This window comes from Penicillium maclennaniae (assembly GCF_028827695.1).
Source record: "Penicillium maclennaniae strain IBT 15551 chromosome Unknown utg000008l:1.0-3552695.0:1.0-3555053.0, whole genome shotgun sequence".
Lineage (NCBI taxonomy): Eukaryota > Fungi > Ascomycota > Eurotiomycetes > Eurotiales > Aspergillaceae > Penicillium > Penicillium maclennaniae.
Window position 1 is genome coordinate 3379361 of NW_026623220.1, and position 27668 is coordinate 3407028.

At 51.5% G+C, this 27668-nt stretch overlaps 15 protein-coding genes across 15 annotated transcripts; 6 read left to right on the forward strand and 9 right to left on the reverse strand.

The window, feature by feature from the left end:
* Positions 1-167: 167 nt before the first annotated feature.
* N7477_010221 (metal cation transporter MSC2) lies at positions 168-3012 on the reverse strand (the record flags this gene model as incomplete). Its single annotated transcript, XM_056971882.1, has 4 exons — positions 168-1284; positions 1337-2025; positions 2126-2474; positions 2525-3012. Coding segments are annotated over 4 exons (2643 nt in total), but the record flags the coding sequence as incomplete, so codon positions are not given.
* A 218-nt stretch (positions 3013-3230) lies between these two features.
* Positions 3231-4693, forward strand: N7477_010222 (chitobiosyldiphosphodolichol beta-1,4 mannosyltransferase; the record flags this gene model as incomplete). Its single annotated transcript, XM_056971883.1, has 3 exons — positions 3231-3444; positions 3503-3699; positions 3752-4693. 3 exons carry the CDS (start codon positions 3231-3233, stop codon positions 4691-4693), a joined length of 1353 nt encoding a protein of 450 aa, XP_056818862.1.
* Positions 4694-4791: 98 nt separating this feature from the next.
* Positions 4792-7162, reverse strand: N7477_010223 (uncharacterized protein; the record flags this gene model as incomplete). Its single annotated transcript, XM_056971884.1, has 5 exons — positions 4792-4982; positions 5039-5788; positions 5847-6033; positions 6086-7006; positions 7055-7162. 5 exons carry the CDS (start codon positions 7160-7162, stop codon positions 4792-4794), a joined length of 2157 nt encoding a protein of 718 aa, XP_056818863.1.
* A 401-nt stretch (positions 7163-7563) lies between these two features.
* N7477_010224 (thiolase family protein) lies at positions 7564-9000 on the reverse strand (the record flags this gene model as incomplete). The annotated part of the gene is made up of 4 exons (XM_056971885.1): positions 7564-7764; positions 7832-8326; positions 8353-8776; positions 8831-9000. 4 exons carry the CDS (start codon positions 8998-9000, stop codon positions 7564-7566), a joined length of 1290 nt encoding a protein of 429 aa, XP_056818864.1.
* A 407-nt stretch (positions 9001-9407) lies between these two features.
* Positions 9408-10162, forward strand: ubc2 (E2 ubiquitin-conjugating protein RAD6; the record flags this gene model as incomplete). Its single annotated transcript, XM_056971886.1, has 4 exons — positions 9408-9449; positions 9642-9706; positions 9760-9984; positions 10039-10162. The coding sequence occupies 4 exons, from the start codon at positions 9408-9410 to the stop codon at positions 10160-10162; spliced, it is 456 nt and encodes a 151-aa protein (XP_056818865.1).
* Positions 10163-10742: 580 nt separating this feature from the next.
* On the forward strand, positions 10743-13751 carry N7477_010226 (putative kinesin family protein (KinA); the record flags this gene model as incomplete). Its single annotated transcript, XM_056971887.1, has 5 exons — positions 10743-10747; positions 10797-10822; positions 10880-10974; positions 11034-13459; positions 13517-13751. 5 exons carry the CDS (start codon positions 10743-10745, stop codon positions 13749-13751), a joined length of 2787 nt encoding a protein of 928 aa, XP_056818866.1.
* Positions 13752-15198: 1447 nt separating this feature from the next.
* N7477_010227 (EF-hand domain-containing protein) lies at positions 15199-16081 on the reverse strand (the record flags this gene model as incomplete). Its single annotated transcript, XM_056971888.1, has 4 exons — positions 15199-15378; positions 15432-15727; positions 15802-15887; positions 16071-16081. The coding sequence occupies 4 exons, from the start codon at positions 16079-16081 to the stop codon at positions 15199-15201; spliced, it is 573 nt and encodes a 190-aa protein (XP_056818867.1).
* A 512-nt stretch (positions 16082-16593) lies between these two features.
* On the reverse strand, positions 16594-18711 carry N7477_010228 (transmembrane 9 family protein; the record flags this gene model as incomplete). Its single annotated transcript, XM_056971889.1, has 5 exons — positions 16594-16661; positions 16718-17153; positions 17216-17552; positions 17607-18544; positions 18628-18711. The coding sequence occupies 5 exons, from the start codon at positions 18709-18711 to the stop codon at positions 16594-16596; spliced, it is 1863 nt and encodes a 620-aa protein (XP_056818868.1).
* A 280-nt stretch (positions 18712-18991) lies between these two features.
* Positions 18992-20116, forward strand: lcp5 (small subunit rRNA maturation protein LCP5; the record flags this gene model as incomplete). The annotated part of the gene is made up of 1 exon (XM_056971890.1): positions 18992-20116. The coding sequence occupies one exon, from the start codon at positions 18992-18994 to the stop codon at positions 20114-20116; it is 1125 nt and encodes a 374-aa protein (XP_056818869.1).
* A 488-nt stretch (positions 20117-20604) lies between these two features.
* N7477_010230 (uncharacterized protein) lies at positions 20605-21343 on the forward strand (the record flags this gene model as incomplete). Its single annotated transcript, XM_056971891.1, has 3 exons — positions 20605-20617; positions 20673-20885; positions 20937-21343. 3 exons carry the CDS (start codon positions 20605-20607, stop codon positions 21341-21343), a joined length of 633 nt encoding a protein of 210 aa, XP_056818870.1.
* A 239-nt stretch (positions 21344-21582) lies between these two features.
* N7477_010231 (flavin-containing monooxygenase) lies at positions 21583-23199 on the reverse strand (the record flags this gene model as incomplete). The annotated part of the gene is made up of 2 exons (XM_056971892.1): positions 21583-22860; positions 22915-23199. 2 exons carry the CDS (start codon positions 23197-23199, stop codon positions 21583-21585), a joined length of 1563 nt encoding a protein of 520 aa, XP_056818871.1.
* Positions 23200-23939: 740 nt separating this feature from the next.
* N7477_010232 (uncharacterized protein) lies at positions 23940-25967 on the forward strand (the record flags this gene model as incomplete). Its single annotated transcript, XM_056971893.1, has 3 exons — positions 23940-24286; positions 24350-24713; positions 24777-25967. 3 exons carry the CDS (start codon positions 23940-23942, stop codon positions 25965-25967), a joined length of 1902 nt encoding a protein of 633 aa, XP_056818872.1.
* Positions 25968-26161: 194 nt separating this feature from the next.
* Positions 26162-26399, reverse strand: N7477_010233 (uncharacterized protein; the record flags this gene model as incomplete). Its single annotated transcript, XM_056971894.1, has 2 exons — positions 26162-26298; positions 26357-26399. The coding sequence occupies 2 exons, from the start codon at positions 26397-26399 to the stop codon at positions 26162-26164; spliced, it is 180 nt and encodes a 59-aa protein (XP_056818873.1).
* A 94-nt stretch (positions 26400-26493) lies between these two features.
* Positions 26494-26717, reverse strand: N7477_010234 (uncharacterized protein; the record flags this gene model as incomplete). The annotated part of the gene is made up of 2 exons (XM_056971895.1): positions 26494-26660; positions 26681-26717. 2 exons carry the CDS (start codon positions 26715-26717, stop codon positions 26494-26496), a joined length of 204 nt encoding a protein of 67 aa, XP_056818874.1.
* A 1-nt stretch (position 26718) lies between these two features.
* On the reverse strand, positions 26719-27362 carry N7477_010235 (uncharacterized protein; the record flags this gene model as incomplete). The annotated part of the gene is made up of 2 exons (XM_056971896.1): positions 26719-26964; positions 27033-27362. The coding sequence occupies 2 exons, from the start codon at positions 27360-27362 to the stop codon at positions 26719-26721; spliced, it is 576 nt and encodes a 191-aa protein (XP_056818875.1).
* Positions 27363-27668: the final 306 nt, after the last annotated feature.

Consider the following 27668-nt stretch of genomic DNA (forward strand, 5'->3'; position numbering starts at 1 on the left):
TTGAAGTATGTATCATGTCCGGAGAAGGTACCGGGTATATTTGCACACTATTATATTTGCCAACGTCATCTGTACAATGGGTGGAGTTGACAGCCGAAGCTCGACGGATGACCGGAAAACAGTTGTAGATCGGGGAATCTCGCCTAGGAACTTGGACTTGTTCCTGCTTAAGAGCTCTTATTTCCACCACCGCACCAACAGCGTCCATCTCCATCACGCTCCACCTGAACCACGATGTCCACGCCCTTGGCCTGCAGATAGCTGACAGTTCGTAGCCGTACGTCTTCCAGGTCTGACCCACGAGAAGCAATGACATGAATGACACCGAAAACCTTTTGATTTTTCTGTTCATGAGAGTGCTCGTGGTCATGATCGTGGTCGTGGTCGTGGTCGTGTCCGTGTCCGTGTCCGTGACTATGATCGTGATCGTGATCGTGAACATGATTGTGGCCGTGACTGTGATCATCACGAGTACGAGTGTGGCTATGACCGTGACGGTGATCGGACTCGCAGCCAAAATGACTGGAGTGGTCATGAGAATGATCGTGGTCATGTCCAGACGAGCTTCCACTGGTGTCGTCAAGCCAGAACTTTGGCACCGTGTAGCTGACCACCCCCCGTAAAGTGCTCACCCCGGCGAGGGTTTCACGAACATTATACTCGGTATCGGCAGGCAGGGTCAGCAGCAGGGTTTTGGCCGTGCTACTGACCAGCGGGACAGCCGAGGCAAAGATCAATATGGCGATAAAGCACGAGGCCAGAGGATCATATCCAGCCCATCCGGTATAGTGCACGAGAATGGTTGAAATGACCACCGCCACTGAGCCCAGTGTGTCCGCCAAAATGTGCAAGAAGATGCCATGCATGTTCTCATTACCATGAGAGTGGTCGTGACCGTGACCGTGATCATGGCCATGATGGTGGCCGTGCTCAAAGCTAAAAATGCCGACCAGATTCACTGCCAATCCGGCAATGCTGACAGCCAGCAGCTCTCCTAGGCGATGCATTTCGCTTCCCGATGACAAACGCTCCACCGCTTCGTAAATGATTTCCACGCTGATGATCATAAGGAAAATACCATTGGCAAATCCAGACAAAGTGTCTACCTTGCCATAACCATAGGGAAACTGAGCATTAGGTGGCCACTTGCTCATGACAGCGGCACACAGTCCGACGACCAATGCAAGGCAATCAAAGAACATATGAATACTGTCACTCAGCAGTCCGAGGGAGCCAGTCAAAAAGCCGTACGACAATTGAACAAGCATAAAGGTGAAGTTGAGGCTGGAATGGGTTAGTAGATTTCCCGACGGTCGATGTAAGAAGCTGGACTCACCACATGAAGTAGAAGATGCTGCGAGAATCTTTCTCCTTTAGAATGCTGTGCAACAAAGGGTAGGCTTCGCTGCGGTGAACAAGCCATTTGGTGACGCGCGAAGACTCGGTCGTGCTGTGGGAATGACTGTGCGAGTGGACGTCCGAGCGGAGGCGGCTGTCGTCCATTCTTGATGCGAAAAAAGAAGCCGCAGCCAGAACGCAGCGCGCGGCATAGACAACTATTAAGTCATCCCGAATGTGCGGGGAGCACGAAAGAGCGGTAGCTCCAGCGCTGACGGCCAGACCAACTTTATTCGGGGAACGGAGACCAGTCGGGAATGAGAACATCAGAGAGGCTGCCAAAAGCCCGGCGGGAGCGAGAAGGTAGATCAGGTCGGATATACTGAAAGGCAACCCCCGAGAAATGATCAAACTTAGTACAGCCAAGGAGAATCCCGAGACAAGGGCCAACGGTGCATCGGTTGTCACGAGGACCGATGTCTGGCTCGCATCCGATGCCTTTTCTGTTACGAGGCCCGGCTCTGGAATGGGGCCCTGTCGGCGTATGGAAGGAAAAGGCGGGGAAAGAACGAAGAGGGAAAGCATGAGCGCGAGATACCCGGCGAGAGGCGAGGAATCCCAGGATTTATTCATGCCTAAGAAGCTCATAAATGCGGCTGCTCCAATAAGAGCGATCGAATAGGGCTTCTGAGTATAACGCTCAGTAGTTGCAGTACGCAGATCCGCATGCACCAAATTTGGCAGGCCGGATGCTTGAGCAAGAAGAAATGCAAATGCGACCAAGAACCCCCCCGATCTCCAAGGTAGCGAAAATGGGAAGCCCAATGGAGAATATTTGTAGGAAGGCAGCTTTGGTGGTCTTTCCATCCGGACTTGGAAATTTGATTGACGAGGTGCTCATTGAAGCTGCATTTTGATGGTGCAATCGCGCAAGCCGGCTAATTCCAAAGATGAGAAGAGTCATCGCTGTTAAAACTATAGTCTTCTGTCCGGCATGACCAGTTCCCAGACCGGAGGTGCAAGTATTCACAGCCGCGATGCCTTCGACGGTTTGGCTCTCCTGTGCGCAATTCCTCGGGTACCAAGAGAGCGCGATCCAGGGCAATGCGATTAAACAGCCAGTGAATACCTCATGTCTGAGTATAACAGTTAACTACCGCTCATTCTTCAGATACTATTCACGTACATCTGCTCAGAGCCATTTGAGCTGTGCTCTCTATAGGCGCCAGACACTGCCTTTCTGTGATCATGCGCCGCGTCATGAACGGATGCCACACTATGGGTGTGATTATGGCTGTGGGTATGGGTGTGGTGCGAGATTGAGTGGGAGGCGGAGTAGTGATGACCAGACCTCGATGGCTTGCTTGCATGAGTGTATGAATAGTTTGCATTTGCCGTGTCCGGCGGTGACTGCGCAAGTTGCGATGGATTGCCATTGGAGCTCCCTACCTGGATGGGAGGTGGTGGTTGAGCCCAGCGAGCATTGCGACTGTGACCACGACTGCGGCTGTGCCCATGACTGTGGCTGTGACCTTGAGCGTGTCCATTGGATGGAGGCGCGAGATCCGCAATCCGGGGCGGCGCCCCCGTCGACATGGTCTTTTCGGAGCCGCAGAGCTGGATAGGAGTCTCTGGCAAAGGGTTGTGGGAGGGGTGCTTGGCACCTAAGGGAAGCCTTCAAAGCTCAAACGGAGAGTACAAGTGACAAGAAAGCAGTCGGCATTGCTAGGATAGTCGTTGAGAGCATGTAAGTTGAGATAAGAGACGAACCGTGGACCTTGGGGGGTTGGCTCCACGTGATGTTATCGATAACGCACGTCTACAACTTGTCAACTTCAACTTCGATGTGTTCATTCACTTGTACGTGAATTCGGGAAATATGATCTAGCATCATGATTGAGTATCTAATCAGCATCGCATTCGGCCTCTCCAGTGTGCTCACGGTGCTGATTTTGCTCCTTCCCTCGCAATATGATCCAGCCACGAAAGACAAGCCCAGCGTGCAGGTCCTGGTCTTAGGTGACATTGGTCGAAGCCCGCGCATGCAATATCATGCCCTGAGCATTGCTAAACACGGAGGAAAGGTTGTCATCGTCGGTTATAAAGGTGACTCGCTCGAATTGAACGGACACGTCAGTGTGGAGAAACTTACACCAAGCTACAGAGTCCGATCCGCACCCAGACATCATTTCCAACCCGAATATCACAATCATTCCTCTTCGCCCCCATCCCGCAATTCTCCAAACCAGTAACAAGCTCCTATTCATCATCTACGGTCCGTTGAAAGTGCTATTCCAGGTCGCTTACCTGTGGAAATGCCTTGCGTATACTGCCCCCTCATCGCGCTGGCTTCTAGTGCAGGTAGGTCTCTGGATGAAGGACGGGCCTAGTTGCACACTAAACATCGTGACAGAACCCACCCTCAATTCCTACGTTAGCTGTGGCATCAATCTCTTGCTTCTTGCGACAAACCAGACTGGTGATTGATTGGCACAATTTTGGTTACTCCATTCTGGCACTCAAATTGGGCCAGAATCACCCGCTCGTGAGGCTCTCCACTTGGTATGAAAAGACATTCTGCCAATCTAGCTCGGCTCACCTGTGTGTAACCGACGCGATGGGCTTGGTGCTCAAGAAAAATTTTGCACTTCAAGCCCCCATCTTGCCATTGCACGATCGACCAGCCAGCCACTTCCACCCTATCACCAATCCTCACGAGCGGAATGATTTTCTTAAAGAGCTCCCCGAGACAGAGTCGGTGCGTTCCTCGCTGGCCGAAGGAACGCTTCGAGTTCTGGTCAGTTCGACTTCCTGGACACCGGATGAGGACTTTTCGATTCTTATCGATGCATTGCTGCAATACTCGGAACTGGCCACTGCGCGGCCCGAACTTCCAGAAATTCTGGCCATAATTACAGGAAAGGGTCCGCAAAAGGAGATGTATCTCCAAAAAATCGCAGCGCTGGAAGCCGCTGGTCGGCTTCAAAGGGTCACAATAAAAACGGCGTGGTTGACGGTGCATGACTATGCCCGGCTTCTGGCATCGGCATCATTAGGCGTCAGCCTCCATACCAGTAGTAGTGGTGTCGATCTCCCAATGAAAGTTGTCGATATGTTTGGCGCGGGACTGCCCGTGGTGGGCTGGAATCGCTTCAGAGCGTGGCCAGAACTGGTAATCGAGGGCGTCAACGGACTGGGCTTTGGAAGTGCGACTGAGCTGACGGAGCGATTGGTTGAGCTTTTTAGTGATAATGAAAAGCTGGAAACTCTTCGAGTTGGCGCCCAAAAAGAAAGCACCCGGCGATGGGATGATGAGTGGGATCCCATTGTGGGCAAATTGCTTGGGCTCACATAGTTCAGACGATGCACAAATCAAAATATGTAGATGTCTCTCTTCAACAGGACATTGTGAACCATGCCGTCGCAACGAGACTCAGGTTTATGTTGTCATCTCTAGATGCTAGGGTGAAACTTAGCGTCACAGTAGAGGCAGGTATCAAATGTCTCGCAAAGTTCTTGGAAGAGCTGGCCATTGAAGATATGAGGAGCTACCAATGCCTCATCCATGTACTCGGTGAGGCAAGCAGAGCAGTATTTGGACACCCCAGGCTCTTGTATAGCCAGGAAGGTGAGCCCACAGCGTGCTAGCAAATCAAGTTAGTACAAATCCAAGTATGTTGAAGAGTTTCACAATCCTTACCAAAAAGATGACCATTCGCGCATTGGGCCTCCGTGGCCGAGATCCATGCAATTCCCGCCTTACAAATCTCGCATCGCTCAAAGAGATATCCACCTGCTTGATCAAGCTGATGTGAAGACTTGGCCGGAATTGAAGAGGACTCGGACACACACTTCGTCACTTCCTCACTCAGGTCTGTAGCTGTCTTCTTTGCTAGGCGCTCGAATGCCTTCTGAGCCTTGGAGCGAATCGCAGGGCTGTGTCCATCTACGATGCTGCAACAAGCCGCTGCGTAAATGAGCTTCTGGTTCTCTCTACTCACAGTGGCAATGTCATCCTGCGAAAGAAGAAAACAGGTCACTGCTTCCCGTCGGCTTTGAGTCGCCCGTGACTCCTGTTTTTCTACTCGCGGGGCAATGAGGGCTTGCTTGTCCGGTATGCCACCTGCCTCATCTGAGGCAAATGCAATGGTTGCATCCTCGTCTGACGCAACCCGGTATTCGATCATATCTGTAGGGTGTTTTGTGAAAAGTACAGCATTTATGCCGCGGTAAGATGCCAAGCCCCACGTTCGCGCCACAGCATGTCCCCCGAGATCTCGGTTCAAATCATATTGTTCTCGAGAAGTCTCCACAATCTTGTTCCATGCGGGTACTCGCAGTTCATTTTCGAATTCAAGTTGGTCAAGGCTGGCGGCAAAACCTAGCCCACCTGTGGTGCAGACATGGAGTGTGCAAGTACCGCGTTTCTCATCTTGTGAGGTGGTCATTGCTGAGACAAGTCAACGCCCCGCTCTGCTAGCTCTACACACACGCAGTGTATAGCTTACCTGTGATAGGGTCCCAATGCCTCTCTGGGGAGTCATTGATCTCCGAGATCGGCTCATGGAAAGGCCAGTTCCGTATTTGGACTTGTGTTTCTTCTGTGCTGACACCTTCGTACGCAGAGAGCCGCATTGAAATGGTGAGGAGGCCCCCAGTGACGCCAACTGCAAGAGCAATATCTTGATCCTGATTCTGCAGTTAATTAATTTGGGTAGGAAGGGAACATCAAGGTGCGGCCACATACCGTGTAAAGCCACGCTGTCGGGCCAGTGACACGCTGATGATTCCACTTGGAAGCAAGCTTTATCACCGGGTGATCTCCCAATTCAGCAGCGACCTCATATCGAGGCATGTGCTCGCCTTTGCAACTCGAGCTTCGTACGGCAACTCTTGCTCTGAAGAAACGGAGTTGGGTTCCATACACGGCGGTAAGGATCGCAGTGACAGAATGAACAACATCCTTGCACGAGGCTGGAGTGATGATCCATGGGCCACATGAGATTGAAGAGACACGGACTTGTGACTGAATCCTGTCACGCAAGATTGATCCCGGGCCAGCCATGGGGAATTGTTCACGTTCTCGATTCAGCGGACAAAGAGTCATCTTCTCAATGCGATAGGGGGTGGAAAGTCCTTGCCCCTCAGCGGATCGACGCACTCTTAGCAGGGCCAGATCATTAAAGTCCGTTGCAACAGCTAGCATATGAATTCCCCAGCGGTTCTTGAATTCAGGAAGTGTGTTGGAGCCATCTGCAGGCGTAGGTACCTTGAGAGGTGCACACCACTGGAATGACCGAATGTTCACTTTGCGAAGTTTTTCACCTCCCACCTTCGTCGGAAGCGATGGGTTTTCGTGGAATAAATGGTTCACTATACCCACCCTGGTCCATTGCCTTTTGGGCCCGATCGGTTCCCAAAAGGACAGGATTAGATTTGACGTTAACACGGTCAGGACACTGCGCCGGAATCGAGCGAGGCCTGGTGGTGACCACGCCACAGCAAGGATAGTGCTGGTCGACTGCTCTGCTCCAATCGAGAAATTATCTCGATTTTGCGGGTAGATGTCCGCCCATTCAGCGTAGGTGAAGACGTTAACGCGGAAGCGTGTGATTTGCCATGTTTCTTGTCCCTGGGACGTTGGTGTCGATCCACCCACATTCGGTGTCTATCTATCTATCAGCCTTGATTCTAGTGATGCTGTAATTGAACGCACCAAGACCTGAATTTGCTCACCCGCGGCCACGGCGAGCTCGCCGTCAGGCGACCAAGCGAGGGCATCGAAGCAACAAGGATAGATGGGCAGCTGGACTGGGCTGAGCATTTTGCGATCATTTATGAGGATTTTCTCAGAAAGCGCTGCATCAGGCCCGAGCCCCTGGATGGAAGATCAGACAAATATGGACAAGGTGCGGCATTTGGAGGGAACGGCGAGTTCGAGGTGAAGCAAAGCGCGAAGCTCGTTGCCCAATCAGGACTAGCGTCATTCTCCGCGACTTTCATCTTAGAATCAAATTTTGACTCACTAGATGTTGACTTGAACATTTGCTACGTAGCACATTAAGCTATCTTGGGCTAGGAAGGATGAAGACTTAGGCTTATCCTTTGTTGTTTGTCTCTGAACTGGTAAAAGCCACTGTGAATGAAACGGGTTCAATTTGTCACGCACAACTGGCACAATGTATGGCCAGGGTATCATCAAAATGTTTGGAATCGTATCATATTTCAATCGACACGATCCAGCTTCTGAACAACCATTGCGGTCGCAGCTCCACCACCATTGCAAATAGCAGCCACGCCATACTCCCCGGGTTGCAGCTGGTGGAGCAGCGTGACGAGGATACGGGAGCCGGAGCTGCCTAGAGCGTGGCCAAGTGAAATAGCACCACCAAGCATGTTGACCTTGGCGTTCTCTAGACCGAGAATCTGCGCGACATATGGGTTAGCAAAGTATGATCAATTTTAGCACTTGGCCCTGAGACCATGTTCTCACCTTCTCATTAGCCTTAATGACTGCCGCAAAAGCCTCGTTAAACTCCCACACAGCCACCTGATCTTTGGTGATACCAGCGCGTTCTAGTGCAATCGGGACGGCCTTGGCTGGAGCAACAGGGAAGTCCACCGGGTCGATGGCTGCATCCGCCGACGAGACAATCCGGGCTAACACACGACCACCAGCACCAAACTCACGCGCCAGGTCCTTATTGCCGATGACGAGGGCAGAAGCACCATCGTTCATAGTAGAGGCATTACCAGCAGTCACGGTGCCAGTGCCGTCTCGCAAGAAGGCAGGCTTGAGAGTAGTCAATTTATCAATTCGGAGGTTCTCGTAGCCCTCGTCCCGCTCAATCACAGTCTCTCCCTTCTTGTTCTTGACAGTCACAGGAGCTATTTCCTCTGCAAATTTGTTCTCTTTCCAGGCCTGCTGGGCACGCTCGTAGGACCGAATAGCGTACTGATCCTGGTCCTCTCGCGAGATATCGTATTTCTTGGCAGTTTGTTCGGCGCAGATACCCATGTGGAATTTGTTGTATACATCCAAAGACCATCTTTGATCAGACCGTCCTCCAACTTGATCTCACCAAAGGGAGGTAGCTGACTGGCACGAGACATGTAATACGGCACGCGGCTCATGTTCTCCATACCACCAGCAACTTGAGCCTCCGCCAAGCCAAGCTGAATATTCTGGGCAGCCAGGACGACTGCTTTCAGACCGGAGGCGCACACCTTGTTCACAGTCAGGGACTCGACCGTGGACGGCAAACCAGCAAACATGGATGCTTGACGAGCAGGAGCCTGGCCAACGGATCCCTGGAGCACATTTCCCATGTAGACATCGGTGATCTTTTCCATCGGGATATTGGATTTGCTTAGGGCCGACTTAATGGCAACGGCACCCAGCTCGGGGGGCTGAAACGGAGGTGAAGGAACCATTGAACTAAACATTAGGCATCAGCACTCGCATGGTTTAGAATCGAAATCGGGGTTGCACGCAGTCATATGGATACCTTGGCTGTGGGTGTTCGTGCAGCACTCAGAATGTAAGCATCCTGGATCTCTCTCAATGTCGGGCGGGCGGAGCTGAATTGTCTTTGACAGCGGAATGCGGGGATGGCAGCCCGCCTGAGAGAAGCGCGCAGACAACCCGGTAGCAGTAATCATATTTGATCCAAGGAGAAAAATACAATGTGACAACAGAAGATGGGATATGAAGTACGGGATAGGCAATATGGATATTTTCGAGGAAAAACTACGGGCTCTTCGAGTTGAACGGGCTATGGAATGCACCCGCTCAGCACCCGCACGCGCGCCGCCGTTAACCGCCTGGGCCGAGGCTCTCTGGAGTCACATGACGGTGAGGGAGATGACGACATCTGATAAGTCAGCCGTCCAGATTCAGGTGGTTTCTCCATTGGGAGAGTTCCACCGGTTTCCCTCCTCGAGCGCGCTTTCTACTGATGGTCTTTCAACACTTCTGTTTCTACTCCGTTGCTTCTTCATCCTCCATCTTGACCGCAGAACGGCTTTACTCGCAAATTCAAAGCTTCTGTCTATTCAGACCCGCCGTAATGTCGACCTCTGCCCGCCGCCGTCTCATGCGGGACTTCAAGGTATGTACTGCGTCATTCGGGAAATTGGGCGAGGTTGCTCTTTGGCTTTATCGCTGCTGGATGTGATGAAAGGGCCATAATTTAGATACAGTTATTTCTCTGAGACTTCTGTGGTCCCCCAATCCAACTGTTTCCGAAGGTCCTCCCCAGTGTTGAGCGCCCCCACTAATTGAATCGCGTCTTTGATTATAGCGCATGCAGACCGATCCTCCCGCCGGTGTCTCCGCCTCGCCTGTTGCCGACAATGTTATGACCTGGTACGTGGAGATAGCCCACGATTCAAAGGTTCAATCGACTGATGAACTGCTAGGAATGCCGTTATTATTGGCCCGGCCGACACGCCGTTCGAAGATGGAACATTCCGGTTGGTGATGAACTTCGAAGAACAATATCCCAACAAGCCACCCGGTGTCAAATTCATCAGCCAAATGTTCCATCCTAATGTGTATGGAACCGGCGAGCTCTGCCTCGATATCCTCCAGAACCGTTGGAGTCCGACATATGATGTGGCTGCCATCCTGACGAGCATTCAGAGGTAGGGTACCTCGAGCCTACTCAACTCCCGATATAGACTGATCATGCCCTCTAGTTTACTCAACGACCCCAACACCTCATCTCCGGCCAACGTCGAAGCATCAAACCTCTACAAGGATAATCGCAAAGAGTATATCAAACGAGTGCGGGAGACGGTTGAAAAGAGCTGGGAAGATTGAACGCGCGCGTGACTTTTTACCATTTTCGCCATTTCGATTGATTCTTCTACATCAAACGTTGAGGCTGCAACGAGTCCGGGGCTGGTATTACCGGAGTCAAATATCGCCTTCGAACCTTCGGGCCGTTTGATCTGCAAAGCGTGGGGTTTGGGCGTCAGTTCTTTCTTTTCTGGTTTTCTCATAATCTCCCTTGCGTGCATCTGTCATTTCCACCTTGTTCTGCATTAGCACTGAATGATAAAGCTACATAAAAAAGCAGAGGAAATCTAAGAAAGCATTGAGCGTAGAGTGTAGAGCGGTGACTTGCACACCTCCTGAAGAGTTCGGGAGTCGGGGCGGTCGGCCAAGAAACCCAAACCGAGTGTCAACAAACCCACCCATCTTCACTCTTTCGAATCGCACCCCCGTCTACTCGGGCAATTTGTTGCTATTATTTACTTTCCTGTTCCTTTTGCTCTTCCACACGTGAGATCTTGGATCCTGGGTTCTCCAGGCCCAGTGAAATACACCCCCCGGGATTTGTCTGCCCCTCCTTGGGGCCTATCTCTTGCTCGCGACACAGAGCTGGTGAACTGCGAAAATGGCGTTAGTCCCTGCATCTTACTCGTTGGACAACGACTGACTGAAAATACAGGTCCGCCGGGTCGAACACCATTAAGGGTAAGCACATCGTGGTAGACCAGACGAGACTACGGCTAACCCCCCTAACGCGTGTAGTGGTCGCCCGATTCCGTCCCCAAAACAAAGTTGAATTAGCTTCTGGAGGCAAACCGATCGTTGAATTCGAAGGCGAGGACTCATGTACAATTCTGGTGAGCTCGAACACCTCAGGAAGCTGCGGGGAAAAAGATGCTGACGAGCATGTGGACAGTCCAATGAAGGCACCGGAGCCTTTACTTTCGACCGGGTGTTCCCCATGAATACTGCGCAGAATGACATATTCAATTTCTCCATCCGGCCGACTGTCGACGATATTCTCAACGGTTACAACGGAACGGTTTTCGCATACGGTCAAACTGGTGCCGGAAAGTCGTATACCATGATGGGATCCGACATTGATGATGACGTGGGCAAGGGTGTCATTCCGCGCATCGTTGAGCAAATCTTTGCCAGCATCCTTACTAGCCCGAGCAACATCGAGTACACCGTGCGAGTCAGCTATATGGAGATCTACATGGAGAAGATTCGCGATCTGTTGGTGCCCCAGAACGACAATTTGCCCGTGCATGAAGAGAAGGCGCGCGGAGTCTACGTCAAAGGTTTATTGGAAGTCTACGTCTCGAGCGTTCAGGAGGTCTACGAAGTGATGCGCCGAGGTGGAAATGCACGAGCTGTGGCTGCGACCAACATGAACCAAGAGTCATCCCGCTCTCACTCCATCTTCGTGATTACCGTCAGCCAGAAGAACGTTGAGACTGGATCGGCCAAAAGCGGTCAACTTTTCCTGGTCGATTTGGCTGGTAGTGAGAAGGTCGGCAAGACAGGAGCTAGTGGCCAGACCCTGGAAGAAGCCAAGAAGATCAACAAGAGTTTGAGTGCTCTTGGTATGGTCATCAACGCGCTCACCGATGGCAAATCGAGCCACATTCCGTATCGTGACTCCAAACTCACCCGTATCCTGCAGGAATCCTTGGGTGGTAATTCCCGGACGACCTTGATCATTAATTGTTCGCCTAGTAGCTACAACGATGCGGAAACTATCTCGACTCTGCGTTTTGGTGTACGCGCCAAATCTATCAAGAACAAGGCAAAGGTCAATGCGGAACTCAGCCCAGCCGAGATGAAACAGCTATTGCGAAAGGCCCAAAGCCAGATGACAAGTTTCGAATCCTACATTTCCGCACTGGAGAGCGAGATCAGCCAGTGGCGTGGTGGTGACAACGTTCCCAAAGATTTGTGGACTCCGGCACGTGGCAATGAGATTGCCAATGCCGTGAAAGTGGAGGCTCGGGCTCCTCGACCTGGAACGCCGTCACGCCTCCAGGAAACCGCTCGTTCCGAAACCCCACGTCCAGACTCTCGCGTTGGAGACCGTTCGAGCACACCCAGCCTGGTGCTGGAGAAGGACGAGCGGGAGGAGTTCCTCCGCCGGGAGAATGAACTGCAGGATTCTCTCGCCGAGAAGGAAACCCACATCGGCAACGTGGAGCGCAGTCTCCGAGAAGCCCGTGAGGAGCTCAGGTCGATGAAGGAGAATGCTGGTCGGTCAGGCAAGGACAACGAACGCTTGGAGACCGAAGTCAACGAGCTGCGGATGCAGCTAGAGAAGGTCTCATATGAGAGCAAGGAGGCGGCGATAACCATGGACGGTTTGCGAGAGGCCAACTCAGAGCTCACAAGCGAGCTTGACGAGGTGAAACAGCAGCTCCTCGACGTGCGCATGAAGGCTAAGGAAACGACCGCCGCTCTTGACGAAAAGGAGAAGAAGAAAGCCGAGAAGATGGCCAAGATGATGGCCGGCTTCGATCTCGGCGACGATGTGTTTTCCGATAACGAACGTAAGCTGCAAGATCTGATTGCCCGGGTTGATGCTCTGCACGAAGTCAGCGCGGCCGGAGAAACCATTGCTCCCGATGACATCCTTGATCTTCGTACGAATCTGCTGGAGACACAAGGATTTATCCGACAGGCCGAGTTGACGATGAATGACCGGGGCGAGTTTGGCGAGCTGCAGGACAGCCGCCGGGCAGATCTGGAGAAGAAACTGGAAGCTGTGCAACGGGAATACGAAGCTCTCTTGACGCGCAACCTAGGCGAGAATGACGTGGAAGAGATCCGTGAGCGGCTGGAGAAGGCCTTTATTGAGAGGAAGGAAACAGAAACGGCAGCAGTCGAGGAGCTCCGGACTCACATCACCCAGAAAGACGAAGAATTGTCGAAGTTGCGCAAATCTCTCGTTGACAACGAGTCCCGGACTTCAACCAATGGCGCCGCGAGCAAGACCTTGCAGCAGCAGATCGCCGAGTTTGACGCAATGAAGAAGTCATTGATGCGTGACTTGCAGAACCGCTGTGAACGGGTTGTCGAATTGGAAATTTCCCTGGACGATGCTCGCGAGCAGTACAACAATGTACTTCGATCATCCAACAATCGAGCTCAGCAGAAGAAGATGGCTTTCTTGGAACGCAATTTGGAGCAATTGACGCACGTCCAGCGGCAATTGGTCGAACAAAACAGCAGTTTGAAGAAGGAGGTTGCCATCGCTGAGCGAAAGCTCATTGCGCGAAACGAACGCATTGCCAGCCTTGAGAGCTTGCTTCAGGAGAGCCAGGAGAAGTTGACCCAAGCAAACCACCGGTAGGACCTTCGTGTGCGCACTGGATCAAAATTGCATGATGCTGACTATTTTCATAGATTCGAGGCCCAGCTTACTGCTGTGAAAGAGCGCCTGGAGGCTGCGAAGCAGGGCTCTACCCGAGGTCTGCCCACCATGGACAGCAATGGGAGTTTCAGCTTCGGCGGATCCCGCATCGCGAAGCCGCTTCGTGGCGGGGGTAGCTCTGACGGGCCGACGAATGCCAACGTCGCGGGCGTGCAATCGCAAGAGGCGTCGGGCAAGCGCACGAGCTGGTTCTTTGACCGCAAATGATCCCACGACGCTTTCGGAAGAGTGCTCGTCTCTGGCGATGCTCCTCCTCAAACTCGACGGCTGTCTGCCATGGACGCCAGACATCTTCCAGTTTGTCTTGCTGTCACTGGCTCTGGCCTGACCGTGATCTCTTCCTAACGCCGTCCTACGAGTCTCATCTCATTTCTCTTGCCCCGGGATCGTGTCTTTTATGACAGGACCCGTTTTGTGATTGTCCTTTCGACGTTCCTTTTGCGTCGCTTTTCTCTTCCCATTCCAGTACATTAGATTGCGACCTGCGGGGGATTGGAGATTCATGGATCTCCCCTGATACCCATTGTACATCAACCCCAGATAGAATGCAGTGGAGCTGGTAAGTAGCTACGAGATGGAGCGTTATATATGCCACGATAGTCTCAAGATTCATTCTCATTGACTTTGACCTTCGAAATGTTTCCAACTAGAAAACACGTAAGATGAACCGCGACGGCCATAAACTCCAAGAGCTCACTGACCGGGTGGTGACATTCTCGATCTGGAAATCAGGAGGATTGACAGATGGTCCGTTGAGTATCATTTTTATGCTGTCCTTTCCATGAGCTTACCTTCCCATATACCCCAGGGCTCTTATGATCCAAAGTTGCCCGGTTTTCAGATGTTAAATCTCTCTAGTCATCATTCACTATCAGTCATGCTAAGGTACTGTCGGCCATGTAGTTTTGAACCGCACTTTGGCAAATCAATCAATTCAAACAAATCAAACTGCATCGACTGCATCGAAGTTGTCTAGCGTCGATTCCATTCACCTTGACACACATTCGACCATGACATCAGCACGGCTCTCAGGCAGCAGCGGCTCGATCGGCCGAGGATCGGAGATATCAAGTCTCTGATCCTAGCAGAGTCACCACTTTTCAAAATACACCGGCTCCCTGTCATCGCCAACAGGGGCGAAATCTGCGGATTTCTCTCGTTCAGTGAGATCTCAAAATCAGAGGCAATCCCACTGGGCACAGAGTCAACATCGTCTTTTACCACTCCACTCGGGGACGGGTCCACCTATCCAGGAGCAAGTGCCGAGGCCTAGGTCGGTCTAGAACATATGAGACCATGGCTTTAGCAGCATGCACTAGCGGAGTATAGACTTGTGTTCCGGAGGTCGAAGGTGGAAGATCCGAACCGGCTCGACATCCATTGACCCTTGGATTCCAGTCAACATGGACGCTTCAAGGAACACAACTGTGCAGCTGAACCGATGAATGAAGGGTACTTGGCAGGTAAAGGCAATTGTAACGAGATAGTCAATGTATACAAATGATCAGGTTATGAGAGGATCATGTACAGAAAAGGGGCTTAGAAATGAAATCAAAAGAAAAAAGAAACCAGGATGCCAATGCAGATACAGAATTCCCCCGTCTCCCTGATGGAACAAATTGCGCCGTCTTCGCCCGAGCGAGATTCCTCACACTTATACCAACCCATCGTAGAGCGACAGCGCACTGACAATCGTCTCGTCGCGCTTGCTGCCCTCCTTGAATTCCTCGATATCGAGGCTGCCATTCTCATCCTTGTCCATCATTCGGAAAATCTTCCGCACTCGCTTCTCGGGGGTATCCTCGTCCTCCGGCAGTTTCACCATCGACCCCACCTGAAAGCGCGTCAGCAACCGTCGTAGAGCTTCGACTATTCTGGCCCACCTACCATCTTGTAAATCGCCTCGACGATGGCCAGCATCTCGTCGTAAGTGATCTTGCCGTCGCCGTCAATATCGTACAGTTGGAAGGCCCAGTCGAGCTTGTCCTCCATCTTGCCTCGCGAGGTCACCGACAATGCGCAAATGAACTCTTTGAAATCGATCATGCCACTGTTATCGGAGTCGAATACACGGAATACATAATTTGCAAATGATGATGGATCACCAAAGGGAAAGAATTGTCGGTAGATCTTCTGGAACTCCTCCTTGGTCAAGGTGCCCGATGGGCAGTCCTTCAGGAATCCTGGAAAGTGGTCAGGACACCGGAAATTCCAATCGCACAGGGGGATATAAAAGTAGTGTTCCACTCGCGCCTACCTTTATACCATTGCTGAAGCTCCTTCTTGTCAAAGTGGGTTGCCTTCTGCAGCTCTTCCAACTGCGTGGGCGAGAGCTTCGATTGCCTGAGCACGAGTCAATATCGGGACAATGAAGGCCTAGAACCAGTCACCCAAGAACTCAGAGGTAGAATTCGTCGGACTCCGCCTTTGAACAGTCACTCCAGAAAAGTAATGTAATTGTTCCAGGCGGTTCCGCAAAGATCCATCCCCGCCGAGGTACTTGAGGCCAGATCGAGTCGGACTCACGACTTGCCCATGGTCAAACACCCAGTAGCTCAGCTATGACTTATTCGGGCACATATAATCGTTGGGGTTTCAATCGTCAAGGGGACGTGGCGGCGAGGGAGAAAAGGAAGATGGTGACGCGGGGTAGAAACGAACGAAGTGTGGCTGAGTCGCGGTGGCGGAGAATCAAACGCAAGGGATCATTCGGGGATTCGCGTACAGCGTGCAGAGCAGGGAGAGCGATTGATCGCAGGTGAGGTCACTGTACAGAGTAGAAGAGAAAGAATTACAGAGGGGAAAGTGGCGAAGAAAGACGAATGGCGAGTCCAGGCCATCGGGCTTGGCGTGACACGAGTACAAAATTACCGGCGTTCCCGCTACATACACATTGTGTCATTCGGTCCTAGTCATTCTCCCGTGGGAAATCGTGGATATCACTATTATCATCGATCTATCTCGAAAATGCAAACCATCGCCAGGTAGTTAAAACATGGTACGGGACGGGATCAACAGACCCCCGGTCCATGGCTGAAAAAGGCGCGTTTTAGTCCACCTTGATAGAGCCGTAGATGCGATAAATAAATGCCCAGCTGGCGAAGAAACCAATCGAACCTGAAGAGATGCGGTCAGTGGAGAGTTGGACCAGTTAAGAGTGAAAATCGACATACCAGTCAGGATGAAGACAACGAAGCCAATCAGGGCCGAGTAGCCCACGTAGAGGACAGCGCCAGTCAGGCCGCCAAAGCTCACTCTCGTGGCCCAAAAGATGAGCGCATTGATGAACACATAGCCTCCTGTCATACCGGCACCCGCGAAAGCTCGCCAATGCCACCGGTAGTTCTCCGCACAGAGCAGGAAGTAGACTAGCAGGATGGTAGTTGCCGCGGAGGTGATGATCATCAGGCCGTAGCACAAGAAGAGGAAGCCAAACATGTAATAGATCTTGCTGGTCCAGAGCGAGGTCATGATGAAGTAAAGCTCGACGAAGATCGCACCAAAGGGAAGAATGCCGGTGAGAAGAACAGATGGGATGGTCCGAAGGCTACCGACCATCGGAGGCACCTGGCGAGGAATTTGGTTGGTCTTGGTTGGGCCCTCGAGCGGCTAAAGAGGCACCAGATTAGTATAAGCCAGAGACGAGAGAAAGACAAAGTCATTTCACATACAGATTGCCGAAATCCAACCCAGCTACCGGCAAAGCTCAGCGGCACGCTGATGACGAACCAGATCAGGACCAGGGCCAACATGGTGCCGAATGGCACGGCACCGCTAGAGCCCTTGGCCCAGACGAAAAGGTTGAGCAAAAAGAAAGTGCCGAAGATAATTCCGGGAATCAACAATGGGGTCATCACAATGTTGCGTTTCCATGCCTCGCCGCCAAAGGCTTTGTATACTCGTGCTGACACGTATCCACCAATAGCACCGAACAGTGCCGATATCAAGAGGATCGCAGTGGCCAAGAAGCCACGGTTGGCAGGGAAAGGAGTCCGAGGAGTGCGAAAGCTACAAAGATGGGATCAGTTGGAAAGAAATTGTGGTGCATGGCGAGATTTTAACCTACCAACAGTCACGCCCGTCATCATGAACAATTGAGCGCCATTGCCCAGCATAATACTCAACAACAGCGGGGCCTTGGGGCAACGGAAGACATCACCGTGAACAAGCTTCCACCCGGAGTCTTCCTGGATGCCATCTTCGACGGCGGCCGAGGTACCGTCGAGATCTTCCAAGCTGATCGCGTCGAGCCGGTTGTAGCGAGCAATGTCCTTTTTGAGCGCGCGAACAAGAATCATGCTCACCATACCGACGAGGAAAACCACGAAGACGGCGGAGTTGATGAGAGAAAACCAGTGGATCTTGGGGTCATAAACATGCAAATACTTGTCCCATCGAGTGGCCCATGCAGTAGGAGACTCTCTCCAGTAAACACTATAGGTCCAGGTCACTGGGGTATCAGCATCTTCACTCAGGGTGAGTAGATTTCCCTGGGTTCCGCACTCGGCAGTGCCGTCCTCCAGACGTCGTGAATCGCGCCGGGACTCGGGTTGCACAAGCACACCCACAACGCGAAGTTTGTCTTTACCGCTATATCCCACCCGGTGATAATCAATGAGGAGATTGAAGTGATTGTTGAGAATAGCCTGCCCGTTGTCATCCAGATCCCCCAGGGAGAAGCCAGGACTATAGAAATCGGTATCGGTGTTGCCGTCATGGTTCAGCTGCGCCGCAGGCAGTCCATCCACGAGCCAGTTGATATTGTAACCCTGGGAGATGCGGCGATTGGTAAACTTGGCGTCCCGAGAGTCGAAGACAACCTCCCCACAGACAGCTTTGCACGTCTCATTTTGAGCCATGTGCAGCTCCAGCGGGGAGGTGCGGATACGGTCGCCGAATAGAATACTTCCTAGGGATTCCCTGACATCCTGGGCCCCGCCTTCTGGGCGACAGAAATGGAGCGCAGGGTGGTAGTAATCGTATGCGAAGACAGAATGCAGCTGGTCGTCGCGTGAAAGTCCAGGCGTTAGATGATTGACAAAGAGCGGAACAGATTGTCCTTGTCATACGAGGTCGGCGCAACACCAGGGAGGTAGAACGCAGAGGACAGCGAAGGGATCGCGAGAAGGACCGAAGTGAGGAAGGAGGACCTGTCGGTGAACCGCATGGTGAAAGTCGAGAATCCGGGGGGGTGCTCAAATCAGCCGCATGGAAGGGAACGTGGGTCCGGCTGCGATGCAATTAGAATAAGAAGCTCGCGGCAGGAGCACAGGAAAGTCCCACTCGGGATTCACAAATTCGTGCTTGTTTAGATGAAGTCGAGCCCGGAGCATCGGAAGGACAGGACAGATAAGCACCTGAATGGGTCCTCTGAGGTCACGTGCAGATAAGCAAAAAATTCCAGATCTTGACGAACGCTCCGTACAAAGTTGAACTCTACATCCACCATGGCTTCAGTCACCGCGCCGGCGCGCGCGCAGAGCTTATCTGCACTTCTTGAAAATTTAAAAACATGTCTTACTAGCGCTGCTTCATCATTGCCAGCGTCCAGCAAAGAAACCTCCTCCGACGTCTCAATCGGGCCTCCGCAAGATGGCATCTCGCTTCTCGACAGCAAGAGCGAAATCCTTCTCTCTTACCTTCACAACCTCGTTTTTCTCATTATTTTCCAATTGCGAAACGCGTCCTCTAAAGAAAACCCACAGGACTCAGAAGATGTCACGGATAGCAGCATTCGGGAAGAGACCGTGAAAAAGCTGGTTGAGCTCCGAGTCTTCCTCGATCGAGGTGTGCGCCCACTGGAAGGACGTCTGAAATATCAGATCGACAAGGTGGTGAAGGCAGCAGAGGATGCGGAGCGGACGGAACGGCCCATTCAATCGCGCAAGTCCAAGAAGGTCCGCAACGCCGATTCGGGCAGTGACGAAGATGCCAGCGATAGTGACGAGGAAAGCGATGATGAGGATATGGATGAGATGGCTTATCGGCCCAATGTCTCCGCCTTCTCCAAGGTCAAACCGGCGGAGAACAAATACCAGGCCAAAGCCGCTGCCCAAGAGCCGACTGATGGTATCTACCGGCCGCCGAAGATTATGCCGACCTCCCTACCCACGACCGAGCGCCGCGAACGGGTGGACCGTCGTCCCCAACGATCCAATGTTATCGACGAATTCGTCAACGCCGAGATGTCGTCCGCGCCTATGGCAGAACCCAGCATTGGTAGCACCATCATCGCCGGTGGTCGACAGACCAAGTCCAAGAAAGACCGGGAACATGAGGCTGATCGAACCCGGTACGAAGAAACCAACTTTGTCCGTCTGCCTAAGGAGACCAAGAAGGATAAAGCGAAGCGGGGCGGCCTCCGAGACTCTACATTCGGCGGAGACGAATGGAAGGGCCTTACGGAGGGTGCTGATCGCATTGAGCGTCTTACTCGGCGGGGTAAGAGTGGTGGAGTTGCTCTGGAGAAAAGTCGGAAGAGAAAGAATGATGATGGCCAACGCAGTGATGGTGTTGGCATGGGCGAGATCTTTGACAAGCGCCGGAAGAAGATTGATAGCTGGAAGAAATAAATGTGGTCTGGAGGGGTTTTTTTTTCTTTTCTTGTTGCAAGACCTCTAGTCTACGAACATCACCGGAGTTGGCATGGCTATCAAAAGCAGATTCACCACTGCTACCAGTCGTATCTATAAGTACATCATTCATCCATAGATACCTCCAAGCATTGAGTTCAATCTTTCTATTTCTCGCTCAAATCTGGTGATCGGCCGGAATCGGCATGCCGAATACTGAGCCACCGGTGATGGCTCAAAATGTTCGAATATCCGGGACTATGCGATGTGTTCAACACAGTGTAGCAAAGGCAGGATTTTATTCCAAGATGGGAAATAGCAGAAATAATTTACAAGCAGTGGAGGTATGGAAGTAAAGATGCTCCCACTGAATCCGAGGTTCACATGTCAGGACTACGATGATGTCATCGCCCCTTGTACCTGATATCCTCCGAGTCTCAAGCTCGACTCCTTCTTACTCTACTCAAACATAGTCAACGTTCTCGATCATGGAAAATCCAGGTATGTCCGACCGAACTCCATTCCTGCAATTCATCATTGCTGACTTTACCGACAGTTGTCGAAATCCCGGCGGTGATCAGTCTTCTCACCCAGTCGACACCCACATTGCAACAGAAGACTTTGGAGCGCTTTTTTACAAGCGATGCTTCCTTTGTCCATCCTTTCTGCCGCGTTCCTAGCTTTGAAGGGAGTCGATGGTGGATTTTGAAGATCTTCCAGTGGTATAAGATCATGTCACCGCGGATCAAGATGGAGATCCATTCCATTGGTGAGCCTGTCTTCTGTACGGATACTCTTCGATAACTAAAATTTTTGGTAGCCATGGACCAGGAAAGTCTCAAACTCTACGTGAACATGTCTCAGATCTTCTCTATTTGGATTGTGCCGTTCCACGTTGCACCGGCGACGCTGACAACGGTCCTCGATCTCACCACCGATTCAAGCAAGACCAGCTCCTCAACAAACGGGGCACACCCGTTGTACTACATCACCAAACAAGAGGATCTTTACCAAACCTCTGAGTTTATCAAGTTCATCTTGCCACACGTGGGATACTGGTTGGTATTGGGTTGGCATCTGATTGCAACGCTCTTCTGCTTCCTCGGTGTCACGCTGCTATGGCCAATGCTCTGGCTGGAGGAGAAAGGGTATCTTCCCAGTCGGATCGCGCAGGGAAACCTGGCCTATAATATCGATCGCAAAGTTTCGGAGATTAAGAAGCATTGATTCCAATCCCGGGAGTTTAGCTGGTCCTACGATCTTATTTTTCACATGATATCACTCTTTCAATTTGCGTGGTCTGATCTTGCTACGAGGAGATGCTATTTCCAGATGGTAGAACTAATCAAAAATTAAAATGACATTATCGACGCCCATGACCACAGACGTTATCGCTTTCGCTGTATGCATGCTCTTCCTCGTCACGTCGTTTACATCGCACATCAAGCTCCAGTTTGTTGTATCCCTCAATCGTTCTTCCGCTGTTTCCGCAGCTCCTTCCGGAAGTTGTTCTCTTGCTCGACAACCATTAAAGGAAGGGCACGTCCGAGGCCAAAGAACACGAACAGAGCCCACTTCCACCGGAATGGATTGACAAGTAGCACAAACAAATACCAGTAGATAAGCTCCGCATAGGTAAAGAAGTCAAAAGCCTTGGTGGGCGAGAATCGCTTCATAAACCGGGTGAAATCGATCCAGGTCTTCATTCGCTCTTCCGTGGGACGGGTTAATGGGTCAGTCATAAACATAATCAAGAAACGAGTGTAAATTCCGATATGCATGTTACCCACGGTGCCAATAGCATTGACATAGGTGCTGTTGTTCGCACAGACGTCCGGGTATTTGGGCGGGAAGACTTGAAGATACCAGTTGGGTGGACCATAGGGCTCTTCGAACACTTCATCAGGCAAGAAATTCAGCGAAGGCCGCTTGAAGCCGGTTGCCATCACAATAATGTCACCCTCGACCAGTCCTTCACGGCCAGGGCCGCCCTTGGGAACACCTTGAGCGCGGTGGTTGAACCTCACACCATTTTCTTCCACAGAGACAATGTCTCCGCGCAGCCAGTGGGCTTTGCCCTCACGAATTTGATCAAATAGCTGGGAGTTTGCTATGGGAGTCTGAGTGAAGATCCCATCGTCGGTCGGAGCAATGTCTTGAAGATCGCGGTAGAAGAACTTCTTCAGTAGCGATTCAGGGATCCACGAGAGAGAAGTCTCTTGTCCAAAGACATTGAACGCCAGTAGAGATTGCACAAGTACATTTCTCGGGATAATCCATTTGTCGGAGCGCGACAGAACATCGATCTCCGCCGCGCCTGACTTGACGGCAAACTCAAGGGCTTCAATTGCGCTGGCGCCACCACCGACGATCAATATCTTCTTGCCCTTGGCGTCTTTACCATCCAAGTTGGACGAATGATAAATTTGACCCTTGAATTTCTCTTGGTCGGGTAGAGAAGGCATCTGCGGGTCTCCACATACACCTACAGCCGTGAGAACACCATCGAAGCGGCCGTACTGGGCCTCGTCATCGTTAATGATCCATTGGCCATTCTTGGTCTTTTTGACTGAGGTGACAGGAGTATCGAAAACTGTGCGTCGCTCGAGATCATAGCGCTTCCAGAGATTGACAATCTGTTCCTTGATCTGTTTCTGGCTAGGGTATGCACTGTCGTAGTGGACTGAAGGGTGAAAACGGTACATCAGACTGTGTACTTGGAGGGCAGACGTAGAATTCACTCTCTAAAAGCGAGTTAGCATTCAATTGATGAAGTTGCGGAGTGAAATAAGCCTCACGCTCCAGATTCCACCAAGGCCGCGGTCTTTGCTTCTAGACTCGAAGATCTGCACATCAAATCCATGACCTACGCAGTGCGCGGCGGAAGACACTCCAGTAAGACCAGCGCCAATGACGGCGACCCTCTTTCGCGGAAGATCTGGGTTGTCATCCGCACCTGGAGGCGGCGGAACGGGTGAAAAGACATATTGAAGGACCGCCTGGACGATCAAGTAAAGCCAGGTCCAAACGGTGACAATTGGGTGCCTGATAAGGGCCGAGATGGAGAATTGTGCACCCGCCATGGCAGTGAGAAAAGAATTGTAGCTCTTCTCAGAGCTTCCGTGAGACTTTTTGTAGTTTCAAATGGAATAAGTGACGTGATCAGTGGAGAAACAGGCAACTTTCAGAACTTGGGGGGTTTCACATGTGATTCTGATGCTATGATGTCATGGACCGGGCACTGTCACGGTCTAAAATGATAAGAGATGTGGGTGTAAAACAGCCTCCTGTGGGAGCAGGGGCTAGATTACACTAAGGCATACAGGAGAATTGAAAGACCTCTCTAGGCCCTAAAGCTGTACCTAGGTACACCCACGTGGAAAATGGCGTGGTGTACTTCACTTCATGTGCACCTGCAGCCTTGGATCAATCCCCGAGGTACAAGCCTCCAATTGGCCATGAGATAAAACATGAACGCTTGAATTACTATCAGCCCGTTCCTACTGACACCTTAAACTCTTGAAACTAAGATTGATATTCCGCATATGACTATATACCTTCTTGCCTAGAAAGGCTTTCAGAATGCTCTTAAAGGCGGTGAACATGTACCATTATTCTGCCGATGGAGTTTCGTCTTTCGCTCGGCGCCTTCCAACACTGAACATTTGCTCCCCAATATCCCTACTTGAGATGCGTTGCGAATGACCGAAGCTCATGTGCAGTAAATAGCGTCATGCCTAAAAACCACTCGATTCTATTTTAAACATCCCTTCCTCCATCCATCAAATAATCGACATCTGATTCTTTCCCAACACCGTTCATCATGGCGGGCCAGACCCCCATCTCGACACCCATCTTGGATCAATTCCTCAGCAGCGTCGCTGATTTCGTCCAGAACCGCGATGGCGCCAAGCTTCAGGATTTCCTGCAGATCGAGCCTCCGCTTTCCGATATTTACCTGCAAATGATCCAAGAATTGCGGCGACGATACCCGAGTCCTCAAGGGGATAATGAGCTACTGCAACGGTGTGAAGGACTGGTTCCGCGCACCAAAGGCGCGTCATCGTGGACAGCATTTCCAACATTCATGAAGCTGTATTTTGCATTCCTGCGCGATGTGAATGTCGATAACCTGCTAGAGACCTATAACCGACTCCGGGGACTGCTCAAGTAAGTGATAGGACTTAAGATGCGTGCCGTGTTGTGCGCGCACCATGAGCAATGAGGCGAAAGGCTGACCGGTGCATCTACTTTCTCCGCGTTCAGCCAGTGCGTAATGGCACTAGGAGACAGCCAAATGGGCGTCATTGTCCTTCCAACCGTTCTGTATCTCTCGAAAGTCCTGGCGAAATTGGCCATGGGATTAGACCGTCGACCTGAGCTCATAGCACATCTCCTGCGCTCGGAGGACCTTGCCGATCGCGAAGAAAGCATCGAAAAAGTGACGTTGGTGGAACAGTCGGCAAATGTGGTTCGCGAAGCTTTTATCAAGTGCTTAACCGATCGCTCCGGTACTCCAGGCCCGCATGGGAAGCCCGAGGGCAAGCGAATTGGTATTTATCTCATGGCCAACCTGTGTCTCAAATTGCTTTTCCAAGTGAGATCGATCCTACACGCTTTGGTGTTCTCATGTTGTTTGGCGACTGACGATGAGTCCTAGTGCGGTAAACTTCGAAATGCAGAGCAGATGTTTGCCAGTATCAGCGCCCAGTCACCTCCATTGGCCCATTTTCCAGCTTCCCAACGTGTCACTTACCTCTACTATCTCGGTCGCTATTTGTTCTCCAACAATCTTTTCTATCCTGCCCAGATCGCCTTGCAGTCCGCCTATGACCAGTGCCACCGCCAGGCACTCAGCCAGCGACATTTGATTCTCACCTACCTGATCCCCTGCAATATTATCATGGGCCGTTTCCCATCCAAAAAGCTCCTACAAAGAGACGAGGCGCAAGGGTTAGCGGAACACTTCGAACCGTTGCGCCGTTTGATCATTCGTGGAGACTACATTGCATTTCGCCAACATCTCTCCCTCAGCTCGCCCAGTGCTCAATGGTTCTCACGAAAAGGGACCCTGCTTGCTATCCGCAACCGATGCGAAATCCTCGTGTGGCGATCGTTCTGTCGAAGGGTATTCATCGAAGGTGGTTTTCATGGCGATCTCCAGGCGATTGGGCAGCGTGGCCCACCACCCTACCTCTATTTACAGAAAATGGCAGTGGCTACGCAATGGCTGAAGTCGAAGCATAACCAATTGCCCCTCAATGGCAACAGCAATCTCACCACGCCTCGATATTATGGATCGCAGACTATCTCCGAGCCAACTGATCCTGACTACGCGGATCTCGAAGACCCAACCCGTGTAACAGCTCCGGAAGCAGATCAAAGCATTCTAGGCAAGTACGGTGACTATATCGCCCCAGATAGTTTCTTTGACGAGGGTGGCCAATTGCAGCAAAATGTGCCGGGTCAGTTGGTTGATGGCGATCCGAACGCCGATTTTGAGGGACTCGAGCTAGATCCGTATGCCGTTATTAATGACATTGAAACGGGTCAACCTTCTCTTCTCATGCGGGAAATTGAATCCATCCTCTCCTCACTCCTCACCCAGGGGCTGATGCGTGGCTATCTTACCCACCGCAACCCTCGTTTTGCTATCCCAGGTGCTCGACTTCGAGGCGCTCTGCCGACAGGATACCCCAATGTTTGGCAGACTATCTCGGCCCGTGAACAGGAGGACTCGAGCGTTCCCGGATGGGTTCGTCCTCCGCCCACCATAATCGGTCGCCCGGCAATGGCTGCCGGTGGTCGGGTCGTGAATCTGTCTGGAGCTCGACCGGTCGGGGTCCAATAGCGTTGGACTTTGTCGGGATGATTTATGATTTGATGGCGTTAACTAATGATACCTCATACCATACCCAATTGAGATCCGAAATTTCGAAGTGTGAACGGCTACGTTCAATTATCTACATAAGTCTACGGAAAAGGCATAGATTTTAGGAGTATCAACGTTCAAAGCAAACATATCCTCAACACAGTGATACAACTTTATAGCTTGGGCCTCAGTATCTCCGGTCGCCACATTTCATTCGACAGACGAGACGCGTTGACCATTTCTGGCCGAAGGTGGTGGAGAGAGGAGACACCTAGGGTTTTCATGGTGATCTCGAGCTCCTCGGCGATAACTGTGTTCTCATTAGAGAAGAATCCTATCGAAATTCCAAGACCTCAAAGTGAACTTACTATCGGTGCATCTTACCACTCCTTCCAACCCATACGCGGCCATGGCATAGCAATGGGGCCGACCAACACCCACCGCTATGGCTCCGAGGCAAAGTGCCTTGAGAATATCGACGCCCGTCTCGAAAACCGCCGTCTACTTAGATCTCGAGCTTGTCAAATGCCTCTGGGTAGTAAACCTGGGGTTCTAGGAGCGTCATCAAGGTGGTTGAAGCAGAGTGAATCTGGCGGCCCCCATAGTTACTCAGAAGAACGCTCTGCACACCATATTGGACAGCCAGCCTAACGTCTTCAACGGTCGGGATGCCTTTCAAAACAATAGGACACGTTCCATTCCTGGGTGATTCTCGCTAAATTCTCCCATTTCAGTCCAGGATCCAAGGATCCAGAAACGGGTCGGCATTTGGAGGCCGGCCCGAAGTCATTTTCGGCCGCAGCATCTCTTGCCGTTTCTCTGACGCCATGGTCGAGGGTATCTTGCGCCTGTAGATATCGATCTGCTGTTCGTTCGCCCAGTGTTGCAGTGTCCACAGTGACCCACAGACTCTAGTATCCGGCAGCCTTGACCCTTCGAATAAGAGACTTGGTCTTTGTGCGGTCGATGGGAACGTCTATTCAGATAAGCTTGCAAGGACTCTGGTTATTGAGTCGTCACCGTGGCTGATCAAAGTGTGCAAACCCTTGCGTGTGGCTCCTCGCGCAACAGAGGTTCAGCACCCAGGTGTGCATTACCCAGGCTTCCCATGGCTGATACGAAGAATGGAAATTGCCCGGCCTGGTCAAGGATAGAATATTTCGTATTCAAGGAGTTGACACTTCTCATGACTCGAGGCCGAAAATTGATGAGAGACCAGTCATTCAAGTTTGCTCGAAGCGACGCTCCCGAATTCGCGCTACTAGAGATATAGACCCAGCACTTGTTGGGTAGAACTTCCTTGAAAGCTGCCTGGAAGTCTTTTGTCGTGCAGCAGAGCAATGAATGTGCCGGGGCTGACTTAATATTCGGCATGATTGATTGACGCGGTCTTTGAAGACTGGGGCTTTTTGAAACCAAAAAAAAAGCCACTTTGAATTGAAGACTCTGGCTAGCAATTCGATATTATGCGAATGAAGAAGCTGTTCTTCACGTGAAATGGTTATGAAAAAGCTGATTGATGGTGAATTCTATCTGTGTACTCCCGTAGAGGATCCTCGCGGTGAAAGCCGGCCAGAGCTTCTCAACCGACTACTACTCAAGTCTAAGGCCGATTGGCTTGTTCCTGTTCTGAGTTGACAAATCTGACTCCTATAGTCTCTATGTGCTTCCGAAAGCACG